Source organism: Drosophila biarmipes, chromosome 2R (assembly GCF_025231255.1).
Source record: "Drosophila biarmipes strain raj3 chromosome 2R, RU_DBia_V1.1, whole genome shotgun sequence".
Classification (NCBI taxonomy): Eukaryota; Metazoa; Arthropoda; class Insecta; order Diptera; family Drosophilidae; genus Drosophila; species Drosophila biarmipes.
In genome coordinates this window covers 19,961,274-19,975,867 of record NC_066615.1, presented here as the reverse complement: position 1 = coordinate 19,975,867, position 14,594 = coordinate 19,961,274, and the positions used below count along the sequence as shown (strand labels likewise).

At 45.9% G+C, this 14,594-nt stretch overlaps 12 protein-coding genes across 12 annotated transcripts; 9 read left to right on the top strand and 3 right to left on the bottom strand.

The window, feature by feature from the left end:
- Positions 1-434: 434 nt before the first annotated feature.
- LOC108022257 (activity-regulated cytoskeleton associated protein 2) lies at positions 435-1,219 on the top strand. The gene has a single exon (XM_017091116.3). It carries the CDS (start codon positions 584-586, stop codon positions 1,166-1,168), a length of 585 nt encoding a protein of 194 aa, XP_016946605.1. The 5' UTR covers positions 435-583; the 3' UTR covers positions 1,169-1,219.
- A 368-nt stretch (positions 1,220-1,587) lies between these two features.
- On the top strand, positions 1,588-4,016 carry LOC108023076 (general transcription factor IIH subunit 1). Its single transcript, XM_017092327.3, has 6 exons — positions 1,588-1,629; positions 1,800-2,054; positions 2,110-2,448; positions 2,507-3,466; positions 3,536-3,711; positions 3,765-4,016. The coding sequence occupies exons 2-6, from the start codon at positions 1,901-1,903 to the stop codon at positions 3,888-3,890; spliced, it is 1,755 nt and encodes a 584-aa protein (XP_016947816.1). The 5' UTR covers positions 1,588-1,629; positions 1,800-1,900; the 3' UTR covers positions 3,891-4,016.
- A 125-nt stretch (positions 4,017-4,141) lies between these two features.
- Positions 4,142-5,145, top strand: LOC108022414 (uncharacterized). Its single transcript, XM_050887756.1, is given in 7 exon segments — positions 4,142-4,284; positions 4,340-4,379; positions 4,382-4,455; positions 4,509-4,687; positions 4,755-4,865; positions 4,968-5,053; positions 5,056-5,145. Coding segments are annotated over 7 exon segments (663 nt in total). The 5' UTR covers positions 4,142-4,194; the 3' UTR covers positions 5,139-5,145.
- Positions 5,146-5,323: 178 nt separating this feature from the next.
- LOC108022415 (uncharacterized) lies at positions 5,324-6,324 on the top strand. The gene is made up of 5 exons (XM_017091302.3): positions 5,324-5,450; positions 5,509-5,625; positions 5,698-5,912; positions 5,979-6,089; positions 6,144-6,324. Exons 1-5 carry the CDS (start codon positions 5,343-5,345, stop codon positions 6,322-6,324), a joined length of 732 nt encoding a protein of 243 aa, XP_016946791.1. The 5' UTR covers positions 5,324-5,342.
- Positions 6,325-6,478: 154 nt separating this feature from the next.
- On the top strand, positions 6,479-7,532 carry LOC108022252 (uncharacterized). The gene is made up of 5 exons (XM_017091110.2): positions 6,479-6,590; positions 6,650-6,763; positions 6,902-7,140; positions 7,195-7,305; positions 7,361-7,532. The coding sequence occupies exons 1-5, from the start codon at positions 6,489-6,491 to the stop codon at positions 7,530-7,532; spliced, it is 738 nt and encodes a 245-aa protein (XP_016946599.1). The 5' UTR covers positions 6,479-6,488.
- Positions 7,533-7,710: 178 nt separating this feature from the next.
- LOC108022250 (uncharacterized) lies at positions 7,711-8,768 on the top strand. Its single transcript, XM_017091109.3, has 4 exons — positions 7,711-7,806; positions 7,868-7,984; positions 8,040-8,440; positions 8,498-8,768. The coding sequence occupies exons 1-4, from the start codon at positions 7,711-7,713 to the stop codon at positions 8,766-8,768; spliced, it is 885 nt and encodes a 294-aa protein (XP_016946598.3).
- LOC108022254 (uncharacterized) lies at positions 8,715-9,597 on the bottom strand. The gene is made up of 3 exons (XM_017091112.3): positions 9,375-9,597; positions 9,231-9,314; positions 8,715-9,172 (listed from the first exon to the last, which is right to left on the bottom strand). Exons 1-3 carry the CDS (start codon positions 9,504-9,506, stop codon positions 8,807-8,809), a joined length of 582 nt encoding a protein of 193 aa, XP_016946601.1. The 5' UTR covers positions 9,507-9,597; the 3' UTR covers positions 8,715-8,806.
- Positions 9,598-9,600: 3 nt separating this feature from the next.
- LOC108022253 (uncharacterized) lies at positions 9,601-10,551 on the top strand. The gene is made up of 2 exons (XM_017091111.3): positions 9,601-9,902; positions 9,977-10,551. The coding sequence occupies exons 1-2, from the start codon at positions 9,699-9,701 to the stop codon at positions 10,490-10,492; spliced, it is 720 nt and encodes a 239-aa protein (XP_016946600.1). The 5' UTR covers positions 9,601-9,698; the 3' UTR covers positions 10,493-10,551.
- Positions 10,552-10,753: 202 nt separating this feature from the next.
- On the top strand, positions 10,754-11,539 carry LOC108022098 (uncharacterized). Its single transcript, XM_017090941.2, has 3 exons — positions 10,754-10,939; positions 11,006-11,104; positions 11,165-11,539. Exons 1-3 carry the CDS (start codon positions 10,841-10,843, stop codon positions 11,537-11,539), a joined length of 573 nt encoding a protein of 190 aa, XP_016946430.1. The 5' UTR covers positions 10,754-10,840.
- Positions 11,540-11,690: 151 nt separating this feature from the next.
- Positions 11,691-12,349, top strand: LOC108022097 (uncharacterized). Its single transcript, XM_017090940.1, has 3 exons — positions 11,691-11,777; positions 11,836-11,931; positions 11,993-12,349. Exons 1-3 carry the CDS (start codon positions 11,691-11,693, stop codon positions 12,347-12,349), a joined length of 540 nt encoding a protein of 179 aa, XP_016946429.1.
- Positions 12,350-12,403: 54 nt separating this feature from the next.
- On the bottom strand, positions 12,404-12,893 carry LOC108022424 (uncharacterized). The gene is made up of 3 exons (XM_017091311.3): positions 12,810-12,893; positions 12,577-12,757; positions 12,404-12,522 (listed from the first exon to the last, which is right to left on the bottom strand). Exons 1-3 carry the CDS (start codon positions 12,891-12,893, stop codon positions 12,404-12,406), a joined length of 384 nt encoding a protein of 127 aa, XP_016946800.1.
- A 248-nt stretch (positions 12,894-13,141) lies between these two features.
- On the bottom strand, positions 13,142-13,901 carry LOC108022412 (uncharacterized). Its single transcript, XM_017091299.3, has 4 exons — positions 13,803-13,901; positions 13,630-13,749; positions 13,413-13,569; positions 13,142-13,356 (listed from the first exon to the last, which is right to left on the bottom strand). Exons 1-4 carry the CDS (start codon positions 13,899-13,901, stop codon positions 13,142-13,144), a joined length of 591 nt encoding a protein of 196 aa, XP_016946788.1.
- Positions 13,902-14,594: the final 693 nt, after the last annotated feature.

The following is a 14,594-nucleotide window of genomic DNA, read 5'->3' as shown; positions in this document are numbered from 1 at the left end:
AATCTGAAAAAGTTCAATTTTCGATTTGCCTAACCCACGCTATTTATATGACGTCATTGAATGTTTGTGTGTGAAGTTCAGAAATTTCAATTTGTGATGACAAAACAAGAGAGATGACTACTAAAAACAGGTTTTACTAGAAAGCCGATATACATATATATATATATAATAGTATATATATGATTTAAAGTAAGCCATTTCTTTTCCTTTTTCATCTATTAAAGTAATAACATGTTTGAAAGCCACCTGTTATCTGGAATTATTATCTATAGGAAAAAAACCCTATACATCGAAATATAGATAGGAGAGGTAAACCCCCTGGGCAGCGAGAAAATGCTCACCCACTAAAATAAAACCCGCTCGGAGAACGAGAAACGCTTTTAGTCAAAGAGCGAAATGTGTTTTAATTTCACAACGAGCGAAATCGTTGAGCAGGCAAAATTCAACGCCAGTTGCTCCGCTGCCAGCAAGACGAGTGGGGCCTTTGGGGCTCTGATATTGGACTCGGAGCACTGCCATTTCCGGCCGTTGTTTGTTTACTTTTCGGGGAACCCAAACAGAGCCCAGGAGCAGCGGCCCCAAGATGACACAGATGTCCGACGAGCAATTTCGCATACTCATCGAAACCATTCGGTCGCTGGCTCCCATCAAAGAGGAGGAGCCGCCCTCAAAGGGCAGCTTCAGCAACTGTGCGGTGAGGTTCAGTGGCCAGCGGGACCACGATGCCGTGGATGAGTTCATCAACGCCGTGGAGACGTACAAGGAGGTGGAGGGCATCAGCGACAGGGACGCCCTGAAGGGTCTGCCGCTGCTCTTCAACAGCATTGCCGTGATGTGGTGGAAGGGTGTGCGCCGGGATGCCAAGACCTGGCCGGATGCCCTGCAACTGCTGCGGGACCACTTCTCGCCGACCAAACCCTCGTATCAGCTCTACATGGAGATCTTCGAGACGAGGCAGGCCCACGGCGAGGTGATCGACTCCTTTGTCTGCAAGCAGCGGGCCCTGCTGGCCAAGCTGCCGGAGGGCCGACACGACGAGGAGACGGAGCTGGACTTCATCTTCGGACTGATGCAGCCCAAGTACCGGGAGAGCATTCCGCGGCACGAGATCAAGACCTTCCGGGAGCTGCTCGATCGGGGTCGCACGGTGGAGCGCAACAAGCACTGATGTTAGATAGTTGTACATATATACTAGGCAAATAAAAATTTTCAATTACAATTATTTGTCTTATGCTGTTTAATTTTCATAATTAATTTTTGTGAGAGAGGTACAGCTGATTTGGTATAAACATATCACACCTGTTCTTGCTTTCACTTTCCGGTAAAATAATAATGATAAAAGTATTTCATTTGATTTCCTAATGATGATATAAAGTTATCCCAGTTTCATATCAAACGGATTTAAAGTCAAACGGAAATAGTTTTCGTTTGAATTTCCCGCTCTTGGCAGTGTATTCCCTAGTTTTTATCGATACCTATTTATAAATCGATTTTTAGTTTCAATTTCGTTTACGTTTGCTTACGTTGGCCTATGTTTACTACGTTAGCTTACGTTTGTTTACGTTGGCCTACGTTTACTCACGTTTGCTAACACTTACGTCAAAATTAAAAAAATTTTCCAAAGGCGAGGTGCGTTTATTTTGTTTATTTTCCAAAAAATGCAGAATTACGTGAAAATCACGTGAATAACGTGGGATTGTGCGTCTCGCCGACCGCCCAAATGTGGGAAAGTGCCAGTAACTGGCGGCACTTTTCCGCCGTCCGAGGATGCTTCTCAGATCGCATTTCCGCTCTTTCAGGTGGCAGGGAACTGCTGTCGATCCCTTCTCGTCCTTTGGAGGCTCTCATGTGAGACGGCGACCGTGGAACTGCGACTGCTGAGCACCGTGCGGAGGACACGATGACCACGAGCAGCGAGGACGTGCTGCTCCAGATGGGCGAGGTGCGGTACAAGAAGGGCGACGGAACCCTGTACGTGATGAACGAGCGGGTGGCCTGGATGGCGGAGCACAGGGACACGGTCACGGTCTCCCACCGCTATGCGGACATCAAGAGTGGGTTATTGTTTCAAATCTTCCTCACCAGACTTATTAAGTCTTCTTGGTACAGCCCAGAAGATCTCTCCCGAGGGCAAGCCCAAGGTGCAGCTCCAGGTGGTGCTCCACGACGGCAACACCTCCACCTTCCACTTCGTCAATCGTCAGGGACAGGCCGCCATGCTCGCCGACAGGGACAAGGTCAAGGAGCTGCTGCAGCAGCTGCTGCCCAACTTCAAGCGGAAGGTGGACAAGGACCTGGAGGACAAGAATCGCATCCTCGTCGAGAACCCCAATCTGCTGCAGCTCTACAAGGACCTCGTCATCACCAAAGTCCTAACCAGCGACGAGTTCTGGGCTACGCATGCTAAGGATCATGCCCTGAGGAAGATGGGCAAGACCCAGGAGATCGGTATGTGTGAAAACCATTCTAAACCCCTATTTCTCAATCCCTCCTTTTATAATCCCAGGTGTCTCGGGAGCCTTTCTGGCCGACATTAAGCCACAAACGGATGGCTGCAACGGCCTCAAGTACAACCTCACCTCCGACGTGATTCACTGCATTTTCAAGACCTATCCCGCCGTTAAACGCAAGCATTTCGAAAATGTGCCTGCGAAGATGCCAGAGTCCGAGTTTTGGACCAAGTTTTTCCAGTCGCACTACTTCCATCGCGACCGCCTCACCGCCGGCACGAAGGATATATTCACAGAGTGCGGCAAGATCGATGACCAGGCCTTAAAAGCGGCTGTGCAGCAGGGAGCCGGTGATCCCCTGCTGGACCTCAAGAAGTTTGAGGATGTTCCTCTGGAGGAGGGCTTCGGCAGCGTGGCCGGGGATCGCAACGTAGTGAACAGCGGCAACATTGTGCATCAGAACATGATCAAGCGGTTCAACCAGCATTCCATTATGGTGCTCAAGACCTGTACCGATGTGACCTCAGCGCCCTCGACCATGACCAATGGCACCAATAATGCCAACGGGCCGGTTTCGCAATCCGCCTATACGAACGGTCTCAATGGAAAGGCTTCCACTCCTTCCGCCGCTAAGAGTTCCGCCGACCAGGTGGACAAGGACGAGCCACAAAGCAAGAAGCAACGAGTGATGGAAAAGATTCACTACGAGGATCTTGGGGATCCCCTCCTGGTAGGGGATGCCGCTCATGGGGAAAGGGCCAACAAGGCCCAACAGTTCGAACTGTCCAAGGTGGAGCGTTATTTGAATGGCCCTGTCCAAAACAGCATGTACGACAACCATAACGACCCCATGAGTCTGGAGGAGGTGCAGTACAAGCTTGTGCGCAACTCAGAGTCTTGGCTGAATCGCAACGTGCAGCGTACTTTTATTTGCTCCAAGGCGGCAGTAAATGCTTTAGGAGAGCTGAGTCCTGGCGGTTCAATGATGCGCGGTTTCCAAGAGCAGTCAGCAGGACGTAAGTTGAAAATGCCTAAAATGGCTCGAATTTTCATAGTAATGCTAACTTTTTTTTTTAAACTTGCAGAACTGGTGCCCAGTGACTTCCAACGAGAGCTGCGTCACCTGTATCTGTCCCTGTCCGAGTTGCTGAAGCACTTCTGGAGCTGTTTCCCGCCCACCTCCGAGGAGCTGGAGGCAAAGCTGCAGCGCATGCACGAGACCTTGCAGCGTTTCAAAATGGCCAAACTAGTGCCTTTTGAGGTGGGTTTTCACATTGCTTTCCTTGATTACTAAATAAACCCCCTGTCTTGCAGAACCGCGCCATGCACGAACTCTCGCCGCTGCGATCCTCGCTGACCCAGCACATGAACCAGCTGCTGCGCACCGCCAACGCCAAGTATGCCACTTGGAAGGAGCGAAAACTACGCAACGCTAGGTAGCAAATGCCCAACGGAGGCGAGCTCGAGCGTCTGCAACACACCTCAAGAACCATTATTATAGACTAGGCGTAACTATAAGCGTATGCGGAACGCATTGAAATAAAACATTATTTGCAACTTGGTAAACGGACCCTGTTTACAGGCCTATTTCTGGATCGGCCAGTCGTTGAGTTCCGCCGCAAACTGCGGTTTCGATGCGTACTCGTGCCAGTTAATTAACAGATCCGCCAATCCCATAGAAGTTGTAAACTCGGGAGCTGACACTTCTTGGTGGCGTAACAAAAGTCTAGGACATTTTTAGGAAATGAATATTCTAATACTCCTTTGCCTTATATACCTTAAGTTGGCCTTAGTTGGCTCCAATTTGTTGTTTCAAACTAACCCGGAGTTTGGTGTAAATATTAAATAATGTGTATATTGAATTATTCCAACGAAGGTCATTAATCTAGATATTTGTGGTCTTGGCCATGCCACTTTCTCTGAAGAACCGCATGCCTTCATTTCGTTTAGTTACGAGTTTAATTACTATCAACCCGAGCATATCTACAAGTATCCTGGTGGGTTGGCTAAGAAATATGCTTATTGATCCGTTAAAAAATTTTGTTGGCCTTAACCTAGATGGAGGATGATTGGGAGGAAAGTTATTTAACTTATAATAACACTGGAGGGCTGGGTAGCAGCAGGTCCTTTCCTTCTGTAGATGGTAATAACTATTCAGGTCTGCAAAGGACTGGTCGCTCCTTACCAATTATGAGTAGAACAAACTTCTATATGATGATGGAGGATAAATTGGAGAGGTTTGTTTTTTTTTTTTTAATAAAGTCTTCCTTCATTAAACCCTTTTAATAGTGCAATCCCTTATAGATCTGGCAATCCTGCTAAGCCCTGTCTCCTCCGTTTAATCTGCGAAACGAATGCCTCAACACTTGGCCAAGTGAATGGACTCTTGGGCACCACAGTGCATATCTTGTTCACGTAGGTTCTAGAGCTTTTTACTGCTAATGATAACTAAAAGCTCAGATCGAAGATGCCAGCTGACAGATGCGAAAGATATTTCACCGGGGTTCCCTCTTGCAGACCCAGCAGCTCGCGTGACGAGAATCTGGACACAGATTATTACCAGGCCGAATGGGGGGATCATCGGTTTGGGGACTGCTCATCGTACGGGAGAGTGTTCTGGATCTGATCTCAAGGCCGTTGGGCGATGCTCTGCGGGAAGTTTTGGCCAGACGAAATGGAAGACAATGAACTGGTTGGTCGATCAGGCGATCACAGTTTGAACTGCATTAAACCAATTCGGCGCGACACAGATTTCAAGTTCTGGGTTCTAATTAACAGCTTCTTGACCACGCACCTTTCTTCCCGACTTTTGTCCAAAGCGGTCGCCAGTTGGCTTCAAAACGCTTACAAACGAACATCGGATTTATCGCCCGCTCTTTTGGATACCATACCATGTTCAGCTCTTTGATATACAGACCTTTGCTCTGTCTATGTGCCATATTAATAAACTTCAGTTTGGTGGATTCTACGTTTCTTTTTACCACCAACTCCGAGTATGGGGTAATTTTGACTCAAGTGCTTGTCGGCTGTTGTCTGAAATATGGTTGTTGCTTTTTAGATATTCATGGCCATATCGGTGCCCATTGGCTTGCCACATCGCAATGTCTTCCTGTCTTATAACTACGAGTTTAACTACTATCAGCCGGAGCACGTGTACAAGTATCCCCCTATCTTGGTGGGTTCTATAAAGATCGTTTGCCCCATGAGAACTTTGTGTCAATGCGCTCCTTTTCTCTATTCTCTGTAGATGGGTCAGGACTTTGAGGATAGCTATCTGACGTATCCCACCACGGGACGTGAGGCCAAGGAGGGATACTGCTATAATTGCACAGATTGGAGAATTGCTGGGAATAGCACCACCTCAAGTAATTCCTCGACTAAAGCTGCACCGCGAGAAAAGCGCGCCCTAACACTAATGAGCAGATCTGTGTTCTATGCCATGTTAAGGGATAAATTAAGAAGGTGGCTGCTATAAAAATTATTATTAAGAAAATGTAATTTTAAAACAAAATATGGAACTTCTTTCAGATCTGGTTTTCCTGCCGAAGCCTGTCTGCTGCGCCTGATATGCGATACAAATGCCTCTCAGCTGGGTGAGGTGAATGGATTTTTGGGCAGCCTAGTTCACATAATATTCAGGTTAGCACACGAACTAAGGTCAACTCTGTGATCTTAAAAACTTTTCTTTCACAGTCCCAGCAGCTCCAAGGACGAGCACCTGCCCCATGAGTACTACCAAGCCGAGTGGGATGGTCGACAGCATCAGGAGTGTTCCGCTTACTCCAAAGCCTGCGACCAAGACATCTTGAACCTGATTTCTGTGCCACTGGAGCAGGCTCTGGGCGATCTTGTAAGCCGACGGCGAAGAAAATAAACTAGAGTACTGACGAAACCGAAAAGTACTTTTCTGGGGGGTTTGCCTATCCAATTAGCGGACACTCGCTTGGCCACGCACTTGTTGCGAGTGCTCAGCTCCGATTGCAATTCAGTTGCTGGCTGAGCATCGTGGAGGTCTATCGTGCTTTTGGGTTCTAGAAAATGGATTTCACTAGTTACTTTCTTGGCCTGATTTTCCTCTTAACCGTTTACCTGGACTTGACCAACTCTTTTGTGGCCTTCACCCAGTCCAGTACCCATGGTGTAAGGTCTTCAAGAAGAATTTGCTCCTAAACAATACTCCTAAATAATCGAAACTTCAGATCTTTGTCGCTATTGCTGTTCCGCTCGAGTTGCCCCACCGAAATGTGTTTGTTTCCTACAATTTTGAGGCCAACTACAATTTACCAGCAAACTGGGAGAAATGGACAATATTTGTGAGTCTCATTTTGGGTTTGTTAGCGGCTATAAAACGCCACTTTTGTTGACAATTAACACGCTTTTGTGGCACAATTAACAGGTGATCAGAATGGGAGTATTGTCTTGTTGTTTACCCACGGTTCTACTCGTTCCAGCAAAACGGCCCCATAGAGTCGGAGGAAGTGGTGGAAGATACGGATACGGACACCGAGGCGGAGTCTTCCCGAAAGTTGGCCACCGGCTGCAAAAATTGCACGGTGGAGGCAACGGAGGCTGGAGGAGAGGACCAGGAGGACGTGGAGGGAGCCACCGAAGTGGTATCCAAAGAACGTAAAGTAAGATCTCTGCTCACACGATCCAATATCTATCGCATTTTGATAGACAAACTGAAGAGGTGGGTATAATATTAGTTAAACATTATCCAGCATTACAAATTCTTCTGTTTTAGGAGTGGTTTCCGTGGGGAATCATGTCTGCTGCGTCTCATTTGTGAGACAAGTGCTGCCCAACTGGATGAGTTCAATGGCGTCTTGGGCAGTCTAGTGCATGTTTTGTTCAGGTACTACCTATAGAATCCTTACAAATCCCATTATAATGAATTTTCAACCTTCAAGTCCCAGCACTTCAGAGTCAGAAGACCTTCCCCTTCGCTACTACCAAGCGGAACACGATGGCTGGAATGACCATTGCCATTTTTATGAACCGGGCTGTGGCGAAAGTATTCTTGACCTTATATCGGAACCCTTTGAAGAGATTCTAAAACACATTGAACGCAATAAAATATAGACCGCAGAATTACAAATTTAGCGTGGCCTGTTTTTACTTAGTGGCTTTTCAATTAGCAACTTTCGCTGCTAGAAACTTGAATTGCCTAATTGGATCATCACTTCTAGCTAGAAAGAGGAGGTTTTCACTTTGGCTTTGCAAGATTTAAAATTCAGTCCAATGAGGGCAGTTGGATGCCATGGGTGGTCTTAGAAGCCTCCTCGTCCTGCTGGTTTTTGGCTTCTACCAAACTTCACAGGCCAAGTTCGTTTGGAGTACGGGAGGAGCCTCTGCAGTGAGTTAGAGAATTTATTAATGAGATATCTCTTATAAGCATTATTTGTGTTTCTGGTCAGCTTTTCGTGGCCATAGCCTTACCCTTGGATTTAGAGGAAAAAGAGGTGTTTTTGTCCTACAATTTTGAAGCGTCCTACGATTTGCCTAGATCCTGGAAAAAGAAGCCGCCATTTTTGGTATGATTTCATCTAAAAACTACCAGTGAAATTTAAATAATATTTTTTTTATAAGCGAAATGGCAATGGAACTCATGATGATAGTTTGCTAAGCAGCCATCATGGCCACCATCAATTTGATGACTTCGTTTACGATGACTACTACGATGGGGCCCAAAACTCCACCCACAAGCACAAGCACAAGCACAAGCACAAGCACCACCATAATAAGAAAAAAAAGAAGACCAAACCCAAACCTGGAGCTGCAGACAAGCCACCGAAAAACAAACCCAAACATAGGCACAAAAAAAAACACAAGCCAAAGTCAAAGACAAAGGAGGAGGATGATGACTACAAGGATTTCTTTCAGGGATTTCCCCTAGATGGAATGGGAGATCCCGTGGGCAGAAGTCTTTCGAAGAGATCCCTGCTTACAAGAAGCAAGTTCTATGAGATCATGAATCATCGCTTCGAATTGTGAGTAGATTTTTATATAAATCGACTTTAGAAATCACCTATTGTGTTATTTTTTAGATATGGCTTGGGCCCAGGAGATGGCTGTTTATTAAGACTGATTTGCGAGGCCAATAGCTACCAGTTGGGGGATCTCAATGGTGTGCTTGGCGGCTTGGTCCACATTATGTTCACTCCAAGTTCCTCTCAATATGAGGCTTTGCCCAGGAGATACTACATAGCCGAATTGGATGGTCGGAATGGGAAATGCAGGGGCTATTATGCGCAATGCCAGCACAGTGTGCTCGACATGATTACGCAAGCCCCTAAAAATAAAAGCAAAGTGCACTGAAACTCTCTCTAGAAGTAGTTCTTATACAAATATAATTTTTAGGTGTTCTTCATGAACATTTTTAGTGCAGGCCATGGGCAGTTTTTCGCATAGGCTTTGGCCTCCTGGCACACTCTATTATTCCGCTGCCACATTTTATCCGGACAGGTGAACATCAAGCGGGCATATGCACAGAGGCTGTAGAAGAGGGCGTGCCTGTCGCAGGCGTCACTTTGGCGACTCAGTGGCGACAGCTCCTGGTACTTGCTCCTGACCAGCGCGGAACACCTGGCAAAGTTGGACTCATAGACATCGATGGTGGGCTCGCTGGAGAATGCCCTTGCCAACATGGGCCGAACTTTGGCTTGAACCAATCGATTTCCCTGCAGAACTGAGCTGGCATTAAAGATGCAAGCCAGGCGGCACTTAAAGATGGGAACTCGGAAAATTAACTTGGCCCCAGGATATGCTTTTACTACTTACGCTTGCCTGGGCTCCCGATTTATGGCACTCGCTATTATAGGCGCCCCAATTTGGCATGGGCGCTGAGCAACATACGTGGACATTCTGTTAAAAAATGGGGATTTCATAGTAAAATACATAAAAAAGATTATTGCCCTTACCTACCTGCACAGATTTGGGCGCTGCCTTGCACTTGGCTGATTGAAAAGGAACTATTAAAGCCAGAAAAATCCAGGCAGCAAGTATACGCCCTGTCCGCATAGCTAAAGCTTCATGAGCCAAGTGAATCATCGCCATGTCGGAAAATATGTTTGCGTGTGGCTAGCAGGGAGATGACATGGAAAAGATCACCTATCCACATATTAACCCACTGATGCTGGTGGCTTGCTTAGTAATTTACTTCATTAGGCAGCCAATTTTCGAATCTATTTTTTTGTTTTCAAAATTTTCCGTTTGGTTCAGTTTCGTTGGCAGCGACTTTAATTAAAAATGTCCCCTTCTGTGCTGCACTTGTTTGGTGTTCTATCGCTTTCTTTGCTTGTTTTCAGCAACTCCACTGATGTGACGGGCTTGGAAAAGTGTTTAGAACTGCTTAATACCCAAAAGTTGGTCTACTGTTGTGGAAAGTCCTTTCTCGACAAGTTCCTTTTTGTTGGCAGCAATTGTACACCCTTCTGGGATGACTATGGTCCTGTGAGTAATACCGCTGGATATGAAATAAAAACCCAGATTTGAATAAATAAATAATAAATATAAATTCATTGCAGTGCCGCTATGAGTGTCTTTATAAGCACTGGGACCTGCTCGATCGGGATAACAAGATCAAGAAACCGGAGCTTTACTTGATGATAACCAGCTTGTATAGTCCTCTGAATGGCTACCATAACTATGGCACCGCTCTGAAGGCAGCCCATGAGACCTGCGAGGCCCTGGGCTCCAGACACGCCGACTTTCTGTTGCTCTACTCCAATCGCGTGGAGAATCGACAGGGTATGGCATCATCCTCCTGTCTGCCCCACGCCATGCTCCATGCCCAGTGTACCATGGTGTATGTGACTGCCAATTGTCCTCCCGAAAACTGGGTGCAGGATTCGGTGTGCAAAAGTCTACCGAAACTCTTGTCCAGTTGCACAAAAAAATTGGACGAAAAGAAAACCATTGTGGCTGACGATAAAGAGGAGACTCTGGAGAACGGCTGTGAACAGAATAGTTTAGAGGGAACCCAAAGGATCTTAACCAGCTTTCTAATCCTCATTATCTCTAAGATGTTGTCTGAATATTAAAATGTCCTTAAGATATAAATATGATAATAATATAGCTATTACTCATCCTAACCACCAGACATTGCATATACAAACTTTTCAGTCTGGTTTTTCACCTCTAAATTGTTTATGTGATTGCATTTAAGCTGAATCAATTCAGACAGTATAATTGCACTTGTCTGGTTATAGACGAGCCCCCAATGGGGGGACATATCGTTGAGCTTTGGACCCCTATAGCTGTGCTCATTTGGCTCACGAGACCATTGTTTAAAATGTTTTCGCTGTGCTCGATTAATTAGTGTATCGCCCCGAAACTCAAGTTATAAATTAAGCGCTTAGTACCAGGCAAAGCTCAGATTGACTGAAATAATGGCGTGGAACATTGCTCTGCTGATCTGCTGTTTGGCAGGAGTGGTTTGGAGTAATCCCATAGATGTGGAGGACTGTTCCCGTCGTCAGGACTTCAATGTGAGTGGTCCCCAGTATGATATATATTAAAATATCGTCCAGTGTACAATTTTCCACATCTTCCAGAATGCAATGGACTGCTGTGCATATCCCACATTTCGATTTGAAGAGTTCAAAAAACCATGTGGTAAATACATGCCTTTTGGTGCTCCCAGAATTTCTCCCGTAAGTTGTATGGAACCCGAAGTCCAAATTGTGCCTTCTCGATCAAACTTTTGTTTTTAGTGCCTGTTTGAGTGCATATTTAATGCGACCAACACCATTGTGAACGGAGTCAGTGATCCCGATAATGTGCGATTGATGCTTCAGAAGCTCATTGGTAATAATCACGACTTTCTGGAAGCCTACTTCAATGGTATAATGAGCTGTTCGAGTACTGTACAGGAGATGATGAACAACAGAAGGCCTCGACCCCAAAGTAAGGTCGAACGGTGCTCTCCAACCGCCGTTTTCTATGGGGTCTGTGCCCAGAAGTACGTCTTCAACCACTGCCCCCCATCTAGCTGGACAGGAAATGAATCATGCGAAATGCTCCGATGGAAAAATATGAACTGTCCAAGCTCGAAAACATCACGTGGCTCTGGTCATCGTTTACTTTAACGGTTTAGGCGTAAATAAAAACTAAAATGAACATTGCATTTTATGGTTCCGTCAAGTAAATGGGCCGAACCCAAAGTCATTGGCACATCCGGTTGGGGGGTTGTATATATATGGAATACGGGGACTGTACAAACCGCATAAGTAAGCCGAAATGCTTCACCTGCTGACATGGCTTCTGATCTTAATACCAGCTTTTCTAGCCGCAGAGGACATATGCTCTCATAGGCCGGATGTTACTGTGAGTATATGGTATTTACGATATTGATAAGAATAATAGTGATATCTTTACTGCCTAGGCCTTGAAAAACTGTTGCAAAATGCCAAACCTGGAATTCTCGTTTTACAACTCAAAGTGTGGTCAGTATATGGTCAATGGCTTCCACATAACACCTGTAAGTTCTTGGCATCTCTTTAAGATTAGAACTAAGTCCCTAAACTAACTTAAACCCACAGTGCAGCTTCGAGTGTATTTTTCAAGCATCCGGAGCTTTGAACGGCACCAGCTTGGTCATGGAAAACATCGAGAAGATGTTGAAAAACGTTATGGCCTCTGAAGAATTTCTGCAGATCTATGTGGATGGTTTCAGGAGCTGCTCTGCCCAGGAGAAGGCCATGATCAAGAACCTCAAGCGGCGCCGCATGCCGCTCACCGGAAAGTGCTCCTCCATGGCCTTAATGTACGGCCTGTGTTCCCATCGGTACTTCTACCGCTTTTGCCCGGACAAAGTTTGGAGCAAGAGTGCCGGCTGCAATGAGGCCAGGGAGTACAGCATTCGTTGCGACGACCAGATGACCAACAAAACGCATTGAATAAACAATATATTTCCAGCTGCTTCGATCACTGTGTGATGGTATTTATTAGGCTCAGTTAAAGAGCACATCCCGCCAAGTGGGTTTTTCCTGGTGGCCAAAGACATCTTGGCCAGATGAGCAGCCCAGTTGGTTCATAGACTCCTCTTCTTCTGCTTCAATGTTCAATTGAGCTACAAAGGCCTACCATTAATATCTTTTAAGGCATACTATATCTTCTTGCTCACCCAACTCATCCAAACTCATGCCCAAACGTTTGGCATGCTGCATTAGGGCTTTCATCAGCAGGTTGGTATCCACAGCGCCCTCACGTTGCGCATCTTGGAATGAGACCATGACGTCCTCACCCCCATCCTCCTCCAGATATTCTTGTCCAAGCGGAACCATTTCATCATCACCTTCATAGTACTAATAGGGAATTTCTCTATTTATTTTGGATGAACTAGTGAAGTTTACCCACCTCAGGTCCCACCACGAAGTCCTGGAAGGCTGCTTGGGCGCCCGACCAGAGCAAAAGGCAGCCGACAAGGGTTAAGTGGTTCATGGCAGGTTAATCGACAACTGTTGCCCAATCGAACATCGAACTTTGACTGATCATAAAGGCCAATGGTAGCAGACGGAAAGCACTTGTACTCGCACTCACTTGTCATGGTCAATTTGCCGACTAATGGTCGACATACCGAGGTCGGATATTAATGGCATTTAAAGAGCAGGCAACAGATTAAACTTAATGGACGAAACTTTTACTTTAAATTGTTTTTTACATATTTCGAAATCGATCTATTTGGAGCATCAGCTGCTGGGCAGCGGAACATGGGGCAGTGGGTTGCACTGTTCGGCGAATTCCTTGGCCAAGTTGCAGGGCCTCTCGTTCTTCCACATTTTGGGGGGACAATGGAGGAAGGTCTCGGCATTCACACAGCTGTAGATTATGCCAGCAAAGGGTGAACAGCCGTGGGGCAGGACCTGGTAGGACTCGATGTTCGATGACCTCATGTGGGCCTTAACTGGAGGAATCATTTTTAAGCATGTAAAAGCGATGGCTGTGATAAATCATACGCACCGTTGGACAGACAGGACTCAAAGGAGCGCACTATTTGCGTGACAATATCCTGATCTCGGCGATGAACGTGCTCTTCCAAGTACTGCTTAACCCTTTCCATTCTTATTTTTCCATTCACCATGGCCCCCGTTTCCCTGTAGATACAATCTGGATAGCACTGAAAGGGCAAGTAGGTCTAAGGGGATGCACTTCCTTTAAAATCCCTATGACTACTTACCAGATGAGCGAAGCTGGGATATTTTGAGTTCGCTGAGCTCAACCCACTCACGTATTTGTGGCACTTTTGGGGCACATCCCCCATATCCAGTTCCGGGGTGCGGCAGCAAGTGTTAATGTCCTGAAAGTATGAACTATTATCTCAGGAACTCCCATTTGATTTATAACCCTTACAAAATTATTAAAATTCGGCGGCGCTGAGCAGTTAAATGCTGACTGCGCACCTTCCAGCAAGAGAAGTAAAAAGCCAAAACAAATAATAGATCTCTGCATATTTATAATATAGTGATTATAGTCCACTGGGGTGCCGCAGAAATAATAAAATTTTGTTGGCCCTCCGCCGGCCGCTTTATATAGCCGAGTTCGGACCGTTTTTAATGGGCTTGTAATGAAGTCGGGTCGTTTGCCATTGTTTGTTGGTTCAATGCGTCTGCCGAAGGCTAGGAGAAAACATCAGCGACTCACAAAGGTTGACTGACTGATGACTGGACTCGATTCTATTAATTTTTTTTGTTTGGGCAGCGCTCGTGCGTGACAAGATTTGGGGAAACACCAGAAGTTGGCGCAAATGGGGCACAAATAATACGGACGGAGATTAAAGCGGGCCAAAGCCGGGTGACTCAAATCGAAGGCTTCCAGGTGAGGCTGCTGCGGATAATCCTTTCGCTATTCCGTTACAGCCTAATTAGTGCGGCGAGTAATTAATGAGAATGCTGAAAGACGAGACCCCCCTGGCACCGAAGTGTTGAAGATGCCTGCTAAGTAATTGTTGAGTGCTCCCACCACCAGCTGTCATGCATGTGTACACTGCCAGAAAATACACGAAAATAGGTTGTTCAGAAGGATATATAATGTCATGAGTATTTAAAATTTAAAAATATTAATATTTATTTAAAATTTTTAATTGATTTGGGGTCATAACCTTATAAGCGGGATCGGAAAAATATACATATAAACAGGACATCA

Excerpts from the sequence above, each read along its gene's own strand:
- LOC108022254 (XM_017091112.3), bottom strand. The coding sequence starts at position 9,506 with ATGGCGATGATTCACTTGGCTCATGAAGCTTTAGCTATGCGGACAGGG. Across the intron at positions 9,315-9,374 it reads CAGCGCCCAAATCTGTGCAG|AATGTCCACGTATGTTGCTC; the intron begins GTAGGTAAGGGC and ends ATTTTTTAACAG. Across the intron at positions 9,173-9,230 it reads AATCGGGAGCCCAGGCAAGC|TGCCGCCTGGCTTGCATCTT; the intron begins GTAAGTAGTAAA and ends CCCATCTTTAAG.
- LOC108022097 (XM_017090940.1), top strand. The coding sequence starts at position 11,691 with ATGCTTCACCTGCTGACATGGCTTCTGATCTTAATACCAGCTTTTCTA. Across the intron at positions 11,778-11,835 it reads CTCATAGGCCGGATGTTACT|GCCTTGAAAAACTGTTGCAA; the intron begins GTGAGTATATGG and ends TTTACTGCCTAG. Across the intron at positions 11,932-11,992 it reads ATGGCTTCCACATAACACCT|TGCAGCTTCGAGTGTATTTT; the intron begins GTAAGTTCTTGG and ends TTAAACCCACAG.
- LOC108022250 (XM_017091109.3), top strand. The coding sequence starts at position 7,711 with ATGGGTGGTCTTAGAAGCCTCCTCGTCCTGCTGGTTTTTGGCTTCTAC. Across the intron at positions 7,985-8,039 it reads AAAAGAAGCCGCCATTTTTG|CGAAATGGCAATGGAACTCA; the intron begins GTATGATTTCAT and ends TTTTTTTATAAG. Across the intron at positions 8,441-8,497 it reads ATGAATCATCGCTTCGAATT|ATATGGCTTGGGCCCAGGAG; the intron begins GTGAGTAGATTT and ends GTTATTTTTTAG.
- LOC108022253 (XM_017091111.3), top strand. The coding sequence starts at position 9,699 with ATGTCCCCTTCTGTGCTGCACTTGTTTGGTGTTCTATCGCTTTCTTTG. Across the intron at positions 9,903-9,976 it reads TCTGGGATGACTATGGTCCT|TGCCGCTATGAGTGTCTTTA; the intron begins GTGAGTAATACC and ends AATTCATTGCAG.
- LOC108023076 (XM_017092327.3), top strand. The coding sequence starts at position 1,901 with ATGACCACGAGCAGCGAGGACGTGCTGCTCCAGATGGGCGAGGTGCGG. Across the intron at positions 2,055-2,109 it reads CCGCTATGCGGACATCAAGA|CCCAGAAGATCTCTCCCGAG; the intron begins GTGGGTTATTGT and ends TTCTTGGTACAG. Across the intron at positions 3,467-3,535 it reads CCAAGAGCAGTCAGCAGGAC|AACTGGTGCCCAGTGACTTC; the intron begins GTAAGTTGAAAA and ends TTAAACTTGCAG.
- LOC108022415 (XM_017091302.3), top strand. The coding sequence starts at position 5,343 with ATGTTCAGCTCTTTGATATACAGACCTTTGCTCTGTCTATGTGCCATA. Across the intron at positions 5,451-5,508 it reads CCACCAACTCCGAGTATGGG|ATATTCATGGCCATATCGGT; the intron begins GTAATTTTGACT and ends GTTGCTTTTTAG. Across the intron at positions 6,090-6,143 it reads CTAGTTCACATAATATTCAG|TCCCAGCAGCTCCAAGGACG; the intron begins GTTAGCACACGA and ends TTTCTTTCACAG.
- LOC108022252 (XM_017091110.2), top strand. The coding sequence starts at position 6,489 with ATGGATTTCACTAGTTACTTTCTTGGCCTGATTTTCCTCTTAACCGTT. Across the intron at positions 6,764-6,901 it reads GGGAGAAATGGACAATATTT|CAAAACGGCCCCATAGAGTC; the intron begins GTGAGTCTCATT and ends TACTCGTTCCAG. Across the intron at positions 7,141-7,194 it reads TTGATAGACAAACTGAAGAG|GAGTGGTTTCCGTGGGGAAT; the intron begins GTGGGTATAATA and ends CTTCTGTTTTAG.
- LOC108022257 (XM_017091116.3), top strand. The coding sequence starts at position 584 with ATGACACAGATGTCCGACGAGCAATTTCGCATACTCATCGAAACCATT.
- LOC108022424 (XM_017091311.3), bottom strand. The coding sequence starts at position 12,893 with ATGAACCACTTAACCCTTGTCGGCTGCCTTTTGCTCTGGTCGGGCGCC. Across the intron at positions 12,758-12,809 it reads ACTTCGTGGTGGGACCTGAG|TACTATGAAGGTGATGATGA; the intron begins GTGGGTAAACTT and ends ATTCCCTATTAG. Across the intron at positions 12,523-12,576 it reads CATGAGTTTGGATGAGTTGG|CTCAATTGAACATTGAAGCA; the intron begins GTGAGCAAGAAG and ends AGGCCTTTGTAG.
- LOC108022412 (XM_017091299.3), bottom strand. The coding sequence starts at position 13,901 with ATGCAGAGATCTATTATTTGTTTTGGCTTTTTACTTCTCTTGCTGGAA. Across the intron at positions 13,750-13,802 it reads CGCCGAATTTTAATAATTTT|GACATTAACACTTGCTGCCG; the intron begins GTAAGGGTTATA and ends TCATACTTTCAG. Across the intron at positions 13,570-13,629 it reads ATCCCAGCTTCGCTCATCTG|TGCTATCCAGATTGTATCTA; the intron begins GTAAGTAGTCAT and ends TTGCCCTTTCAG.
- LOC108022098 (XM_017090941.2), top strand. The coding sequence starts at position 10,841 with ATGGCGTGGAACATTGCTCTGCTGATCTGCTGTTTGGCAGGAGTGGTT. Across the intron at positions 10,940-11,005 it reads CCCGTCGTCAGGACTTCAAT|AATGCAATGGACTGCTGTGC; the intron begins GTGAGTGGTCCC and ends CACATCTTCCAG. Across the intron at positions 11,105-11,164 it reads GTGCTCCCAGAATTTCTCCC|TGCCTGTTTGAGTGCATATT; the intron begins GTAAGTTGTATG and ends TTTTGTTTTTAG.